General features: G+C 55.8%; 1 protein-coding gene across 2 annotated transcripts; it reads left to right on the top strand.

Moving 5' to 3' along the window:
- The first annotated feature begins 1,200 nt into the window (after positions 1-1,200).
- Positions 1,201-4,007, top strand: SIX1 (SIX homeobox 1). 2 transcript variants are annotated; one of them, XM_074908816.1, is made up of 2 exons: positions 1,201-1,955; positions 3,078-4,007. In XM_074908816.1, exons 1-2 carry the CDS (start codon positions 1,455-1,457, stop codon positions 3,438-3,440), a joined length of 864 nt encoding a protein of 287 aa, XP_074764917.1. In that variant the 5' UTR covers positions 1,201-1,454; the 3' UTR covers positions 3,441-4,007. The 2 variants fall into 2 exon arrangements, with proteins under 2 accessions (XP_074764917.1, XP_074764916.1); XM_074908815.1 differs by having other exon boundaries at positions 1,204-2,014.
- The last annotated feature ends 12,057 nt before the right edge of the window (positions 4,008-16,064 follow it).

The following is a 16,064-nucleotide window of genomic DNA, read 5'->3' as shown; positions in this document are numbered from 1 at the left end:
AGGGAAAATTACCAGACACATGGTCATGGGATATAGAAGCGCCCTGACTCCAGCCTACATAGTAAAGTCACTGTACAGACTGGGTGGCAGGGGCTTATTTTAAACAGCCCCGAGACGCGAAGTACATAGGAAAAACAACAATCCGGATTTAGGAAACATCGGGACCGGCCTTTCCCATCCCGTACCGCGGGCAGGGAGCGGGCAGCGGGAGCGCCGCCGGCCCCGGCTCGGAGCCCTTCTCCGCCTCGGCCACAAACGGGCTGCTCGTCACTTTGAGCATTTAAAGTCAAATAAATCCGAACGTCTTTAGTGAAGACAAACAGGTTTTAAAGAGCCCCGCGATGGTTATTAGCACCCTCGGAGCGACCCCGTTCTTGAATCAAAAGCATCCTGGAGTGTGCTTAAAATACTAGTTTCGACTTATCTAATCAAAGATAAATACAGTCCTAAAGACACCTTCTTCCCACAGCTCCCCTGCCCTTATCTCCGCGCATTGTCCTCATCTCCCAGCCCGTCCTCGCTACTGACAATAGATTATCTTTGCTTAGGGAGCCTAATTGTTTTCCTTTTTTTTTTTTTAAATAATTGCTTTCTAGCGAGGTGTGCAAATGAGGATTAGGCTAATTAAAGCGCCGCCGGTCGGTGCAGTGTTGCTGCCCGCCGCCTGCACGGCTTCCGTGGGGCTGCCCCCGACCTGCCGCGCCGCCCCCGCCGGGACACCCCCCCCTCCGTGGATGAGCGGGGGGCAGGAGGGGGCGCACGGCCCCCGCGTGTTATTTCGCTATTCACTAAAGCATTATTTATTCATCCCCAGCATTAAGGTAATTAAATACGGGCTGGCTTGGCCGGGGAAGGGAGCGGACGGGGGGGGGGGGGGGTATGTGTGTGCAGCAGTTTTGGGGAATAAAGCACAAAAAGGAAAGTGGAAGAAAGACAAAGTCCTGCGGGAGCGGCTTCCCCAGGGATGCGCCCGGGGGCGGCGGGGCTCCCCCCGCAGCGGCAGGGGCCGGGGCCGCACCCGCGCAGAGGCGGCGGCGGGAAGCGCAGCCGCGGCGGCCGGGGCCGGGGCCGGGTCCCCGCCGCCAGGCCCCGCCCGCCCGTGCCGAGGCTCTGCCCGCCGGGCCGGGCTGGGCTGGGCTGGGCCGGGCCGGGCCGGGGCCGAGCCGCGGGCGCCCAATCAGCGCGGCGCGGGGGCTCGGGCGCTTTAAGCGCGGCGGCGGCCGAGCGGGGACAAAGTCCCCCCGGCGCCGCGACGAGCATCCCCGCTCGCCCTCCTGCTCGCCCCCGGCTGCCGCCGCGCCTCCCCGCTCTGGGGCCGGGATCGGGACCGGGACCGGGCCCGGCGGGCGGCTCCCCCCCGCCCCTCCGCCGCCGCGCTCCCGCGGGGTGCCCGCCGCCGCCTCCTCCTCCTCCTCTTCCTCCTCCTCCTCCCGCCGCCGCCGCCGCGCTCGGCCATGTCGATGCTGCCGTCGTTTGGCTTCACGCAGGAGCAGGTCGCCTGCGTCTGCGAGGTGCTGCAGCAAGGGGGGAACCTGGAGAGGTTGGGCCGGTTCCTCTGGTCGCTGCCGGCCTGCGACCACCTGCACAAGAACGAGAGCGTCCTGAAGGCCAAGGCCGTGGTGGCCTTCCACCGCGGCAACTTCCGCGAGCTCTACAAGATCCTGGAGAGCCACCAGTTCTCCCCCCACAACCACCCCAAGCTGCAGCAGCTCTGGCTGAAGGCGCACTACGTGGAAGCCGAGAAACTGCGGGGCAGACCCTTGGGCGCCGTCGGCAAATACCGCGTCCGCCGAAAATTCCCTTTGCCCCGCACCATCTGGGACGGCGAGGAAACGAGTTACTGCTTCAAGGAGAAATCCCGGGGCGTCCTGCGGGAATGGTACGCCCACAACCCCTACCCGTCTCCCCGGGAAAAGCGGGAGCTGGCGGAAGCCACCGGTCTCACCACCACCCAGGTCAGCAACTGGTTCAAGAACCGGAGGCAGCGGGACCGAGCGGCGGAGGCGAAGGAAAGGTACGTGCCACCCCCCCATCCCTTCCTTCACCCCCTTTTCTCCCCGCTCCCCCGTGCGGGGAAGCGGCGGATGGGATGGGAGCGGCGAAAATACCTCGCTCTCCTCCAAATCCTTTATTTTTTTTATTTTTTTTTTTTCTTCCCCTAAACCGCGTTGCGTTTTACCCCTCCCTGGAAACCCAAGTGGGTTTTCCACCCGAGATTCACCTCACCCCTCTCTCCTCCTCCCGACCCCACCTGCCCGGGGTGTGGGGGGGAACAACCGAGCCCCTCACCGGCCTCTTCAGGCCGCTCCGCCGCCTTTGTTTGCTGCCTGCTGTCCCGAATAAAACCGGGAGAGACGCGGTCCCGGAGCCTCCGGGGAAGCGCTCGGGATGCCGGGTTGGGGAGCTCCGAAGGCTGGAGGAGGAGGGAGATGCAAACCTGGGAGGGAAAGGGTATAAACCAGAGGGAGACAGGGATGGGGACGCGCTGGCCGGGCCGAGCCGCATCCCGGACCGAGGCCACCCCGGGAGGCGCCGGCGGCGCCTCCCGGGGTGGCCTCGGTCCGGGACGGCGGCTCGGCCCGGCGAAGCAGCCAAGCACGGAAGAACATCCCCCGACTTTTTATCGCCTCCAGCAAGCTCCCCACCGAGCCTGCTAGAGAAAAGCCCTCACCCTGCTCGTCCCTGGGCCGCGCTTTTATTTTTAATTAAAAAAAGAAAAATCCCCCCTCCTCCTCCTCCAATTTTTCCTAATCACCTAAATTACCGGGCGGTGCGGTGTACGCTTATTTATAGGAGGGTAAAAAGAAACGGGGACGATCCGTTATGAAAATATTAGGGGCGCTTTTTTTTTTTTTTTTTTCTTTCTTCGGGGAGAGGCGTCTGCTCCTACGATGAAATAAAAACGCGAAGGATTTACCGGGAGCATTAGCACAGCGCCCATCCCCGGCGCCTCCTTCCCGCCGTAACATCCCCGTTGTGGGGTTTGTTCTTGGTTTTTTTTTTGTTTGTTTTTTTTTTTTGTGTGTGTGTTTGGTTTTTGTTTTTGTTTTTGTTTTTTTTTTTTAATCTTTCCGCAGGGAGAACACAGAAAACAACAACGCGGCCACCAACAAACCGAACCAACTCTCGCCTTTGGATGGGAGCAAACCCCTCATGTCCAGCTCCGAGGAAGAGTTTTCTCCTCCCCAAAGCCCGGATCAGAACTCGGTCCTGCTCTTGCAGGGAAACCTCAGCCACGCCAGGAGCTCCGGCTACTCCCTGAGCGGCTTAGCCGCATCCCAGACCCCTCACAGCCTCCAAGGTCACCAGCTCCAGGACTCGCTGCTGGGACCCCTCACATCCAGCCTGGTGGATCTGGGATCCTAAAGGCCCGCGGAGGGCGGCCGGAGGATCGGGAGAGGAGGTTTTGCTCGGGGACAGAGGCTCTGGGTTGTACATAGAGGACAGCACCCCGTTTTACAGCTCACCTGCCGATGCTTGACGGGACTCTCGGCTCTTTTAACACAACCCCACATCGGCTCCTGGTCCAGTTCCTCCCCAGCGTCTCCCACTACCACCATGATTTTTATTATTTTTATTTTTTTTTTCCACGTAGCCAAACGCAGAGAGCGGCAGAAACCCTCAGCTCTTCGAGCTGGTCCCAACGGGAATTACAAAAAAAAAAAAAAAAAAGAAATTAAAAAAAAAAACAAACAAAAAAAACAACCCACAACAAACCCAACCAACCCCAAATGGATCCTCTTCCACCCAAATAACTGCCAGTCCCGCAGGGGCGGTGGGGCAGGGGCGGCCGGCACAGCCCGGCCGGGTCCCCGCGGGGCCGGCGAGGAGCTGGGATGGAGGCAGAGGGAGCGGAGCGCTGTACCGAGCCCTGGGCTGTGGCAGGAGAAGGGAGGGGAAGTTACGTTTACATTTTTCATATTTAGCCTTACCAGAAAGATTTCGATGTAGTTTAAATTTAAAAAAGAAAAAAATGTTAAAAAAGGAAAAAAAAAAAAAAAGAAAAAGGCAAAAGCTGCAGTATTAGAGTTTTAATAAGTGCCTATGTCTTACCGCGGCTGTGCGAGGCAGTGAGCGAGCGAGCGCCCGTGGGCCTGCGCCCCCCGGCTTCCTTCTCCTCGGTGCATCGATGTGGCTAAAAATTAGGAGAATATTAATAATAATAAAAAGTCGACGGCCGTTTCCTCCTGAGCGAGTCTCCTCGGGCTGCCCTGCCAGCTCCACGTTGCCTTCTCCCGTCTGTCCCCGCTCAGCGCCTTCCTCCTCCGGCTTGCAGGGAGCCCGCGGACGACGCTGCCTGTCTCGAGTATTTGTTACCAAAAATCGCATGTGCTTTCAGGTTTATTTTCTATTGTACCTAAACAGTCTAAATTAAACAACGCTGATGGCAGAACACCCAGGCTACGCTTTTCTTTTCAGGGGTGAGCCCGTACCCCTCTGCCCACCCGTAACCCCCCACCCCAGGGGCTGCATCGCAGGGGCTGCGGGGGGAGCCGGTCCCTTCGAAACCGAGGAAGGGAGGGGAGGGGGGACCCACCGGAGCGGCTCGCATGGGGTCCCCCCGTGGGACTCGGGCACCCGGCCCAGAGGTAGCGACTCGTCCCCCGCCCCGTCGGGTCCTCGCTGCGGCCGGGCCGCTGGTGCTGGTGTCCCCCCATCCCCCCCCCCGCCCCGCGTTAGCGTTTTGCATCATTAAGCGCGTGTTTATTTAAGTCGCTGCCGTGTTTGTTCTCGGGGTCTTGGGCCGTGGAGAAATGTCACCCTCTGCAGGAGGGTCTTGCGCGGCCGCAGCGCTCCGCGTCCCTCCTGCTCAGTCCCGCCGTCCCCGGCACATGGACACTCTTCAGAGCCCCCCGCGGACCCCCCACCCGCGCCGGGACGGGGCGGAGGATCCCCCCTCTCCTTGCCCTCCTCGGCTGCGGCTGCCGGGCGGCGGGGGCCCCGGGGCCCGGCTGCACTGACCGTTTCCCTCCACCCTCCGGTCTGGCACCGGCCGCCCCCTCGGGGCGCCCAGCCCAGATCCCGCCGGGCTTCTGCGTCCTCCACCCTTTGGGGGGCACGGCCGGGGCAGTGGGGGATCCCCCGCCCCCCCCCCCCCCCCCCGGCAGGACCCAACGCGACTCCGTGGGAGCAGGGCGGAGGGCGCAAACACCGCCCTTGGGCGCGCATTTGCGTGTCTGCGCGCATCCACGGCTGCGGGTGGAGCCGGGGCAAAACCCGACGTCGTAGGGGGGAGCACACAGCCGCCCCCCCCGCCCGTGCACAGCGATCACGGCCCGGGGGGGGGCCTGGAGCCGGGCCCCGCTGCGCGCCCGCGGGACCTGGGGGGTCGGGACGGGACGGCTGGTGCCCCCGATCCAGCCTCACCCTCTGCCCCACCCGGGGCCCCGCATGGCCCTTCCCGGGGGGCTTATCCAGCCCCGCCGTGATCTGCCACGAAGCAGCGCAGCCGCTCCCAGCCCTCGGGCAGAAAATGGGGGGACCCCCAGGGAAACGAGGGAGGTGTCTAGGGTGAGCAGCCGCGGGCTCTGCGCCCTCAGGATGGATAAGCTCCAGCTCCGTTTTGTTGTTTGCTTTTGTGTTGTTTCTTTTTTTCTTTTTTTTTTTTTTTTTTTTTTTTTTTCCCCAAGCCACGAGCTCGGTGAAGAGAAAGGATAAATATTGCCCGGGGCTCCAGCCCTGCGCAGCGGGAAAGCCAAGCCGGGACTCGCAAACCGGGGGTTATTTTCAAAGCCCACAGCGCAGAGGCGCTTCCTGCGCGCAGGCAGCGGCAGGACTGACTTTCAAGGGGGGAAGGAGCTGCCAGGGGGTGTCTCCCTGGCCCAAACACCCCCTCCCCAGCGCAGTCCTGCCGGCCGGGGCTGGTGTTGGGCCCGACGGCTGCAGAGTGGGACCGCGCAGCTCTGCGCGGGGCCGCGCAAGTTGTGCCCCGCCGCCCCCCCTGGCCGCCCGACCCTAACAGGGCGAGGGACGAGGCTGTCAACAGGCGGAGAGTGGCAAGGAGGGATGGAGGATGCTGAGGGCCCCCCCCTTGGAAATACCCCCTCCCCGCCAAACTGGGGAAAGGGCCGGCGGGCAGGTAGGGCCAGCGAGGCCTTGGAACTGAGCCAGGCACAGGTTGCTGAGCTCTCCTCGATTAGGCTTGACCTCGCAGCAAGCTTTTCACAGCAAAGTCAGCCCGGGGAGGCAGCCCGCGGCTGTTTCTCACCTCGCTCTGCTTTGTATTTCCACCGGCAGGAAGGAGTTAATTCGCTCCCCCCCAGCCCGGCTCCCGCTCACCCCCCAGGACAGATTTCACACTGTGGCCAGGTCAGCCAAAAAAGGGGAGGAAATGGAGAACAGCGGAATGATTAATTCTACCTGCTTTTCCCATGAGTGATCACCTGCTTTCAGGGTCATGAATAGCAGGTAGCTCTCTCCGTCTCCAGCTCTGAGAGGCTCATTTGTCTGGTGACAGCTGAGTGACAAGACCTGAAATCTGAGCCCTCAACTTTGCCTGATGTGTGGATAAAACCCTGGATGTTCCCTCAAACATTTCAGGAAATGAAAGTTGTAACGCGATCCCTTGTGCGCCCACATCTCCCCCAGCAACACACAAAAGCTCAAAGGAACCTTCTCGGATTAAATTCAGCCTGGAGAGGATGGAAGGAAAATGGAGAGCAGGCTGAGAAAGCTGGAACTGGCAGGATTTTCTTCAGCACTTATTAGAAATGTCTGTCCAAAGCAGGGATTTAGAAAGGTCACCTCTACCGTAAGCACCTCTTCCTCCAGCGGAGTCAGACGGGCAGCCCGCTTCTCCCTAACCTACCTCCACGTTGGGGGCAGCCCGGAGTGTGTGTGTGTGTGGGGGGGGGGGTTACACTTAAGATTCCCGAGCAGGAAATTCAGTGTATAAAAACAAACCCAAGGAGAAAGCGACCCCCCCTCTTCTCTCACTTAAATTTCCTGTGTCATGGTGAGCCGGCGTTGTCCCATGCATGAGCCGCACGCCCGCTCTGCCCCTGCCCCGCTGCCAAGACCCTGCCTGGCTCCCCAGCCCCGTTGCCCCACAGCCCCACAGAGGGGCAGGTACGGTCCCGCTCTCGGCCCCCACAACCCTGGGCCACATGCTGGCAAATCCTCCAGAGAGGCCCATGGTGAGGAACGGATGGTCGTTAGCCAATGGATTTAAATGCAACATTTCCAGGCCTGGCTCCCTAAATCTCCATCATCACTATCTGCAATGCCAGGAGCCCAGACCTGTGATATGGTGAGGAGACCTTTGTGCTCTGTGTCTTTGCGAGCTAGGCCAGCTCAGCCAGATGTCAGAGCTTTGTTTTGAGCACACAGGTTTGGCAGCTGGAAGGAGGCAGGGTGTGCAGCCTCCCTCTGTCCTGGGTAGATCGAGCTGCCTGTCACTAGGCAGCCAGTGGCTGCTTGTGCTGTTATCCAGCCTGAAGATCAAGTACTATTTAACAATTGTTTGACTATTATTAAAGTGCTTTGGACTCTGCAGACCCGTAAAGAAAACAGCACACGCCCTCAGATAGCTCTTCACCTCTGAGCTTCTCCCTTACTCCTACTTTTCTCCAGAGAGCAGCTCATGGACACTGCACAGCCGCTGGTGGAAACCTCCCTGTCTGCCTACCTGGTACGCTTCACTGTCGGTAATTTTGTGTCTGAGGACGAGCTCACTATGGGGTGACACTGCTGGGTCTCTGCATATGCTGCCTTCAGGGGCAGGTGCTTTAACCTGCCTGATGCACGCAGATCCCATCAACAGCATCTGAAGCCGTAAAGGTACAGCCAATGCAGTGCTTGGCCGACCTGGCTGTGGCAGTCCATCTTCAAGGGTGGATTTTGCTGTTCCTGCTGCGGCTGAAGCCATCAGGTTTTCTGAAGGCACCAGGTGCTGTGTGGGGGCAGCAGAGGTGGCAGAGGCCGGATCTACAGGAGCTTTGGTTCAGCTCAAGTGTACAAAGTAACCTGAGACACCATCATATTTCCAAACTGGACATGGACACAATTTTAAATATGGAAACAGAGGAAAGATAGCTTTAATCTTCAGTCAGAGAGAGCAAATTACCAGGCTCCCCAGAGATTATCAGCACTTGCCCCAACAGCAGCTTGATGGTGTCTGGAAAGAGGCAACTGGGCTGAACCCCCACCCCATGCCACCCTGTCTTTCCTTCCAGCTGGACTTGTCACCAAGTGCAGGAACATTTCCTATCTCCCCATGGTTTCTAGCATTTGCTCCCACCTCCCCAGATTTTAAACAGAAGTTGAACTTTCTCTGAGGCATATAATCCCAATCCTAATAATGAGGTTAAAGAGGCAGATTTAGTTCAATTATGATTTCCTGTTTTCATTTGTCCAATACCTCTGGAAAATGCCTCCGTGAGCAGAGCAGCTCCTTCCCATCTCTGCCTCCGTTTCTCATCCTCGCCCAGTTCTGCAGGGCTCAGGCTTGTTTTGGTACAGTGCTGTACCTGCTCAGACTCCAGTGGCTTTCAGACGTGACCGAAGAGGTATAGAAAATCCTCACTTCTGCTTCTCAGGATGGAAGAAAGGCCAAAGGCTCATCTTTTTCTGACTTAAAGATGGAAAAGCTTTTAAGCTAACAGCTGGAGCATGTATCGGCCCTGTTCTACAGGAGGGGAAACTGAGACCCAGTGAGACAACAGACCTGCTGAAGGTCAGAGCAAGGGCAGATGACGAGGCGGGGAGGGCGGCTGCCCCGCGCCGGCGGCTGGTGCTCCGCACGCCCACGCTGCCTCCTTTATAGTCCCCATAATAAGTCGCTGTGGCTTATCATTATGTAATACAATATTCCTAATAATACAAGACAAAACCAATTGACTCAAAAACAATGCCAAATGAGGCTTGTGGCTAACACTCCATGAAGAAATTGTCTCTTTTCTAGAACTGAAAAAAAAACCCACCCAAGCAAATTAGAAACAATTGAAAAATGAAATCACATCTGCAAACCATCAGGGCTCTTCTCCTGAGCCCTGAAGGATGCCTGTCCCCCCGTTGCTGCTCCCGCTGCCCTGTATGGGTGGTGGGTGTCACGGGGACCCGCAGTGTTGCCCGTGTGGGCTCGGGAGGGATTTTGTGGCAGTACCAGGGCTGCAGACAGGCATGGCCTCGGCATGTGCTTCCTTCAACAGAAGGGCTGCGTCACACTAGAACAAATCAGAGATGTATTTACGGAATTAAGATCTTTGTATGCCTAATCTCCTGGAGGCAGCAGGGAAGCAGGGAGAGAAAGAGAGCAAGAGGGAGGGAGCACCAACTCTAAAACTGCTGTTCCCTCCAGGGCTGAGGAGAGTCACTGGCATGAAGAAACTGCAGAACTTGCTCAAGCGCTTGGCTGCAGGCTGCTTGGTTCCCCATAGCCAGAGGCTGCCTTCTGCCCACCTGGGCAGGGCTTCACCTGCATCACTCCTCGGCACAAGCATGCCAAAGTGAGCAGGAGCCTGGCACAGTGTGTGGGCTCAGCAGCGCTCGGCTGCAGGGGACACGTCTGTCCCCTGGTGTGGTGGCTTCCAACCCTGCTGGCACAGAAGAGCGTTGGTGGTTTGTGTCACATGCCCTTTGCAGTGGAGCTGAGGTGGGGGTGCCCATGCTCCCCTGGGCGTTTGGTGGCTGTTGAATGCACAGTGGGGGAAAGCACACGGTGGTTTTACACTGCTGGGACAGCCCAGGCTGGACCACACATCACTGCTGCCCCCATGGGAGAGGGAGATGCTGAGGCCTGAGCTGGCAGGACTCTCCGTTGGCAAGAGTGCCCCTCAAGTCAGCATCCCCAAAAGTCCAGGAGGTGCTTGGTGGGGAGGTGGGATTATTTCTTGGAAGGAAGAGTGCAGGCAAAGAACACGGGGACACTGGTGCTGTGCTGTTCCCAGGAGACACAGTGCCTGGTGCAGCAGAGAGGTGGACCTGGTGCAGCATGTTGGCCAAGAAGCTGATGCCACCCTGGGCTGTACCAGCCCCATCTCTTACCAATGTGTGTGGGATCTGCTTCTGAAGCCTCCAGGTCTGAAGGGTAACCTGGATAAGGTTCAAAGACCCCCCTGGGGGCAAAGGCAAATCGGGGTGTGAGGAGAGGGAACGGCAGGCTGCTTGCCCAGAGACCCCACTTCTGCTCTGTCTCTGAGCTCCCCAGGTATGGGCAGGGCCTGTGCTGGAGGAGACCTTCATCAAAGGGGCTTTGGGGCTCTGCTGCTGACCTGCTTGGCTGTCACAAGCCCATGGGAACTCAGTACTGGGGTGGTGGGGGACAGTGGTGCAGCCAAAGCCTGTGACAGCAAACATGATGATCATGGTGAGGATGGTCACCCTCACTACTCCACTCTGGCCTGCATTCAGATCACTCTGCATGTCCTGATTCAAGCCTAAAAAAGAGGTGTACGTATTAGCAGAGAGGAGAATCAACCCCCTACACTGTGATGACTTTTTGGGAGATGTTTAACAGGCTTGATCTGGGCTCATGGCACACCAGACGTCCAACCAGCTTGTCACAGTGGTCCATTCTGGTTTGTGGATGTGTCAGATTTGGTAATCTATCCTAGAGAAGGAAAAGAGGTGATGTTAAATGATCTGAAGGCATCAGTACAAGGGAGATTTCTTAAAATTCCCTAAACTGGGAGGAAAAAAGACAAAAGGAGCAAAAGCTGTGAATAGGACCAAGACATAAGGTTTTCCCACAGCAAAGGGGAGTTCAGCATGCACACGATGGCTCCCATGACACTGCAGGGTTAACTTCAAACAAATGTTTTCCAAAAGACACACTCTGACTTGCATGGTGACTTTTCGTGCCAGGTCCCAGTGACGTCCCAGCACCCCAGCATTGAGGTCACATGGGTGCGTTCAGGCCCTGCCACCCCGTCCCCTTGGGTGGCACACGAGGGGACTGCCCTGGGAGCATCACATCGCATGGCGTGGGAGGAGACCCCCACGTCAGCACCACCTGCAGCATGTGTTGTCCTCAGACGCCCGAGAGTCTGAGTCTGCACCCCCCAGTGCTCCTTCGGGTGATGTTGTGGGGTCTTTGCTTTGCTCGGGATGCCTCTCTGTCCTCACTCCCCTCTTCTGCCAGAGTTACGTAGCCACAGCTATTTGCTGATGGCCTCCGCGGAAACCGTATATCCTGCCTTTGCAATCGGAGACAAGGTGCCCACTCAGTGCCAGATTTGAAAGAGGAGCTGGCAGGAGGGGAAGAGGCCAAATCGGGTGTGCCGAGGGAGGGGGGAATCACATCCATCCCAAATTGGGGCCCATCCCATCCTTGTCCAGAGAAGAACCATAGTGGGGTGGGGAAAAAACACCCTATTTGCAAGAAATCTCTCAAGGCAACATGCAAGTGGCCGAGGGCTGAGGACAAATTTAAATTGAACCTCCTGCCCAGTGATCCATGAGGAAGGCTCGGCTGCTCAAACAATGAGCGAGGAAAAAAAGCTGAAATGATGGTCACCAGGAGAACCTGAAACCTGCAGTGGGGAAAACAAATAAATACAGCGAGAGCAGAGCCTTCCCCATCCCAGCTGAGGCAATCTGTGCTTATGCAACCCTACCCGAAGGCTCCCTATCTCTGTGTACAATCTGGGCTGATAAGATTGTTCTCCACTGAAAATCAAAACCGCAGGGATTCCAGGCAGCTCAGCCGGAGTCAGATTGTCCACCTGGACGCGGGGCACTTTCATGTGGAAAAATAATCGCATGGTTATTTTGCTGAAATAAGGAGAGAGAGGGAGAGGGGGGCGGGGGGGGGGAGCCCCTTGGCTGGTTTGGAGAAGAGTGCTGCCCCGGTGCTGGCTGTGTGCAGCACAGCGAGGGATGCCAGCGAAGGGCACCATCCCCAGGCAGAGATGTCCCCATGGGGTGACGATTGTTGCCTGAAGCCCTGCTGTAGAAGTAATGGGCTTTTGCTCCAAACTGACTGGTTTTTAGTGAAAACTTCTTCTTTTAGGGCCCAGGGACTTGCAATTGGCATCCCTGGTGCAGTAAGCCGGCAAATGAGAGTCAGGCGAGTGATGGTGGAAGAAGCCATCATCAGCGAGACATAGGCCACTTTTAACATCGTTTGGGTGGAACAGCATATGATTAATATCTACACTGGATGGGAGGCAGAATACAAAAACATGTCATACATGTATACATGTATATAGAGAGATAAATGCACTTGATTGATAGAACCATCCTGTAGAACAACTCACCTGATAAGCCATTCCCATGAATAAGGTGTGCAAGATTAGATCCCTGTTTGCAGTTATTGGGTTTCTGTGTCTATTATAGTTTAAAAAGCCATAGTTTTGGGCATATGCCTTGGTGCCTGACTGGTCAGATCCCTTTCTGCTCTGAATATCAGATCAGTCCTTCTCTCAAGACAAAACTTGTTCTCAAATCCTGTCCAGAAGAAGTTGTTATCTGGGAAAAATAGCAGTGAGAGATTGCTTGGTGATGCTGGAGGTAGAACCTCCTTCCTCTGAGATGGGAATGGGATGGTCAGATCCTTCACCCTGTAGCAGAAGAAGGAGCATAAATGCTCACCTGACACAGCAACAGCATTTATTTTATGCATTTAGCACCCAGTACCAACTGTTTGTGAGTTTTAAATGCTGCTGAGTGAATATGTACAGCGGAAATGTTCACTGAGGTGTTTAATGAGACAGAGCTGGGGTCCCAACACCCTGCCAGGTCCCTAAACCAGGGACAAACAGAGACCCTGGTGAAAAGCAGTTTGGAGTGCTATGTGTACTCCTGTGGCTCTTGCTCAGTTGTTGCAGCTTCACAGTTGGCATTTCCCTCGGAAATTTGTGGCTGTTTTTCTGCCTCTCTCTACTGCAGGAAAAAACATGTGAGTGAGAAGGGGATTAGCTCAAGTGGGGTCCAACGGCCCGGGTGGTCTGGTCTGGATACATGGCATTGTCACCTCAGCAGATCAGCTTGGTTAAAAAAGAGCAAGAGACAGTGCTCCCCCTGCTCTAACAGTCCTCTGCATCCCTCATGTCTCTCCACTTATAGCAATCCTGCTATAAAAAAGAAATCTGTGTAAAACTCTGTCTGCAGATGGAATATATCCCTTTAATCTTGCAGAGGTACTGTGTTCCCACAGCCACCGCCGGCCCATGGGCTGCTGGGCTGGCGATGCTGTGGTTGTGCACACACACACAGAGACACACAGGCACAGACACACACACGTACAGAGCTATTTGGGTGACTATGACGAGAAACAAAGGCTTTTAGTCCTGGCCACGGGCAACGCATTCAGCAGTGGCTGTCCTTCTCCAGAGTTTGGTGTTCCTGGCAAAGCTTATGTGAAATGAAAATGCCTGTAATTTTCTAAAATTCCTTAATCCTGCTTATTTTCTCCCTTTCCCCGAGAGATCGGAAGCCACAGTGGTCTCCTCAAGCCCACCCACTAATTACAAGACATGAGCTCAACCAACTGCTGGCCAGAAACAACATCACGAGACCAAACACCACTAACCAACACTGCTCATATTTTTGACTGAACGCTCAGAGCAAACTGCTTGAAAGCAAGTCACAAAGAGCTTGGCAATAATACACCAGCCAAATCAAAGAAAGAAAGCAGGAAAATATCCTTTTTTCCTTCCTCCAGCAGCAATCCCAGCTTCCCTTGAGCCACCGACCAGCTACTCTGATGTCTGAGTCCCGCTTGTCTGTCTCATCCTGGGATGCTCTTTTAGGTCTCTCTCTTCTCTATTTGGCTGCCAGTTTTTTCCGAATTTGACCCAATTATCTTTCAAATTTGTTTGAAAAGGTCAACCCCTTCAGCAGTGCCAGGAAGAATGGGAGTTTCTAGCAGGAGGGCGGCATTTAAAAGAAAAAATCTCTCTGGAGAAATCAGATCAGACAGAGCCCATAGGAAGCCAGGCTAAAAATAAAGCCTGAACTCACAGAGTGGTTATAGGATGGGAACAGTGGCTATGGTGCACCCCTGGTTATATTCTTAGCAGGCACAACTGGAGAGAATGGTATAAATTTACTGGCATAAACCAGCATAGTTCATGGAAGGATGTTGTTGGATTTTTTTTTTTTTTTTAATTTCTTTTAATTCGGTGTTCACATTCATGGTTTTGCAGCAACTCAGGTTTCTTCCCTAGATCCCGCTGGTTTGCGGCAGCTGGTGGTCGAGCTTTGTCTGGGCTACCTTGATTTCTTGGACTGCTTGCCTCCTCCTGCTTTCCCCGTTTGCAAGCAACAGGCATATTAAGACTCTTGCACCCCAAAAACTGAGTGGCAAGTCCCATTGCCCCCGGAGCTTCTTTGCTCCAGGTTTTATCCCTGTGCTCACCCAGAACACGATTGCCCCCCAAAGTCCTGCTCTGGCGTGGGTTGGGAGTATCCCCAGCCCTTCTGCCTAGCGGTGCATGAAATCATGAGGGTTGGTGGGGTCCCAGGCGGGGGATGCGCCCCGGGGTGCAGGGGGTGGGGGCTGCTCTGCCGGAGCCCTGAGCTGTGGGAGTGGCAGTGGGGATGCTCTAGACAGCATCTCCCGGGGCGGCTGCGGCGGTTTCTGGGGCTGCAGTGCCACCTGCTGTCACCGTCGCCTTGTGCCGGGGACCCCGCTGGCTCCTTGGGCACATGTCGGGGGACACGCCTGGGAGAAACCCTTGTCTCTGCCTCCCCCCGCCCCTCCCCGTCTCAAGGACGGGCGCAGAATTGCTTGAAAAAATCAAGCAAATGAAGAACAGAGGGAGAAAGGCAGCGTTGGGTCAAAGGGATGGAGTGAGATGCGCCCACGGGGCTGAGCTGGGCTCCTTGGGCGGAGGGACATCCTCGCGCTGTCACCGCGCTCCAGGGGCACCCAAGCACCCTGAAGGCACCCTCTCTTAGCTCCTCCTGCACAGCTGGACATGGTCTCTTGCTTCCTTCTGTGCTTAAGTCTGTCCTTTAGGAGCTTTAGCCAGTGTTACACCAAATTATCACTGCTCCTCACTGGCTCTGTGAAACACCTGGATTTTCCCCCACGTCCATGTGCTCATGTGGCCCAGAGCAGGTTGCCCAGTCCCACCTCTCCAATTCAAGCTCTTCTCAGCCTAAAAAGCCAAGTGTCCCTTCCTGGGTCACCCATCATTATCCTTTCAGGGAGGAGGAGAGTTTGTGCCCTGCAGAAAAGCCCAAAGGAGATGCCATATCCTCCATTATGTTGAAAAAAGAATGGAAACCTAAAGAAGAAGTAAAAAAAAAAAAAAAAAAAAAAGAGCAGGGAGATCCTAGCTGCTGAAAATTAAACGTTAGGGGAAAAAAATGCTTGTGAAAGCCAGATCCAGACCGGCCAGGCAGCTTTCAGAAACAACAACAAAAAAGTTTAGAGGAAACCAGATACTCGCCATGAAAATTTGCAATTCTTTGTTGAACAAATGTTTCCATGGAAAAGCTCTGTTTACCCGTCACTCATCCCGTCAGCTCTCTGGGATGCTGTGCAGCTGGGCAGGCAATGCCCAGAGGACAGGAGGGGAGGGGACGCAGCCCCAGCAAATCTGGACACAGCCAGGAGGCCTTGGGAGAGAGCAGCGAGCCCCTGTTTGCCTTTTAATCTTCTACCCATGTGGGTTAGTGTATGAAATGCGTTAATTTCTCACAGGCAACGTGCATTTGGGAAGGAGGGGTGCAAAGGGACTGATCCTGAGCAGGTTGCAGGGTGAAGGGCTCAGCTACAGCAGTGTATGACCAGGGGACTGGGATGCACAGGGGCTGGTGGAGGATCCTGACTAGACTTTTAGGAGAAACCTGTTGGAAAAGCTCAGCAGGTCTAGCCCTGGTGAGGCTGCACATCCAGAAGTGTGTGGACAGAAATGGGGGCCTTTTGGGAGGAAAAACCCCATCTTTAAAAGCTCAGACTTGCACGTTGAACAATCTAATTTTCTTTTTTCCCGAGCAGAGACATGAAGTAGTGGTGTGTTTCCATCAGTTCTGCGTGAGCCGATCCCAGGATCCCACCGGGCACAGCTTTCAGAGCCAGGGAGGTGCTGGCTGCCTCTGACTTAACGTTTTCTTACAGCACTTCTGGGACCGTCGGGGGAGAGCCACAAAAGGGAAAGGCTGGATTCAAAACC

The sequence above is a fragment of the Athene noctua genome, chromosome 6, assembly GCF_965140245.1.
Source record: "Athene noctua chromosome 6, bAthNoc1.hap1.1, whole genome shotgun sequence".
Taxonomy (NCBI): Eukaryota; Metazoa; Chordata; class Aves; order Strigiformes; family Strigidae; genus Athene; species Athene noctua.
Note: the sequence above shows the minus strand (reverse complement) of the source record. Positions and strands in the feature narration are given on the sequence as shown.

Bases quoted from the DNA above. Each gene is read 5' to 3' on its own strand.
- SIX1 (XM_074908816.1), top strand. From the start codon at position 1,455: ATGTCGATGCTGCCGTCGTTTGGCTTCACGCAGGAGCAGGTCGCCTGC. The intron at 1,956-3,077 runs GTCAGCAACTGG...ATCTTTCCGCAG, and splicing joins CCGGTCTCACCACCACCCAG to GGAGAACACAGAAAACAACA.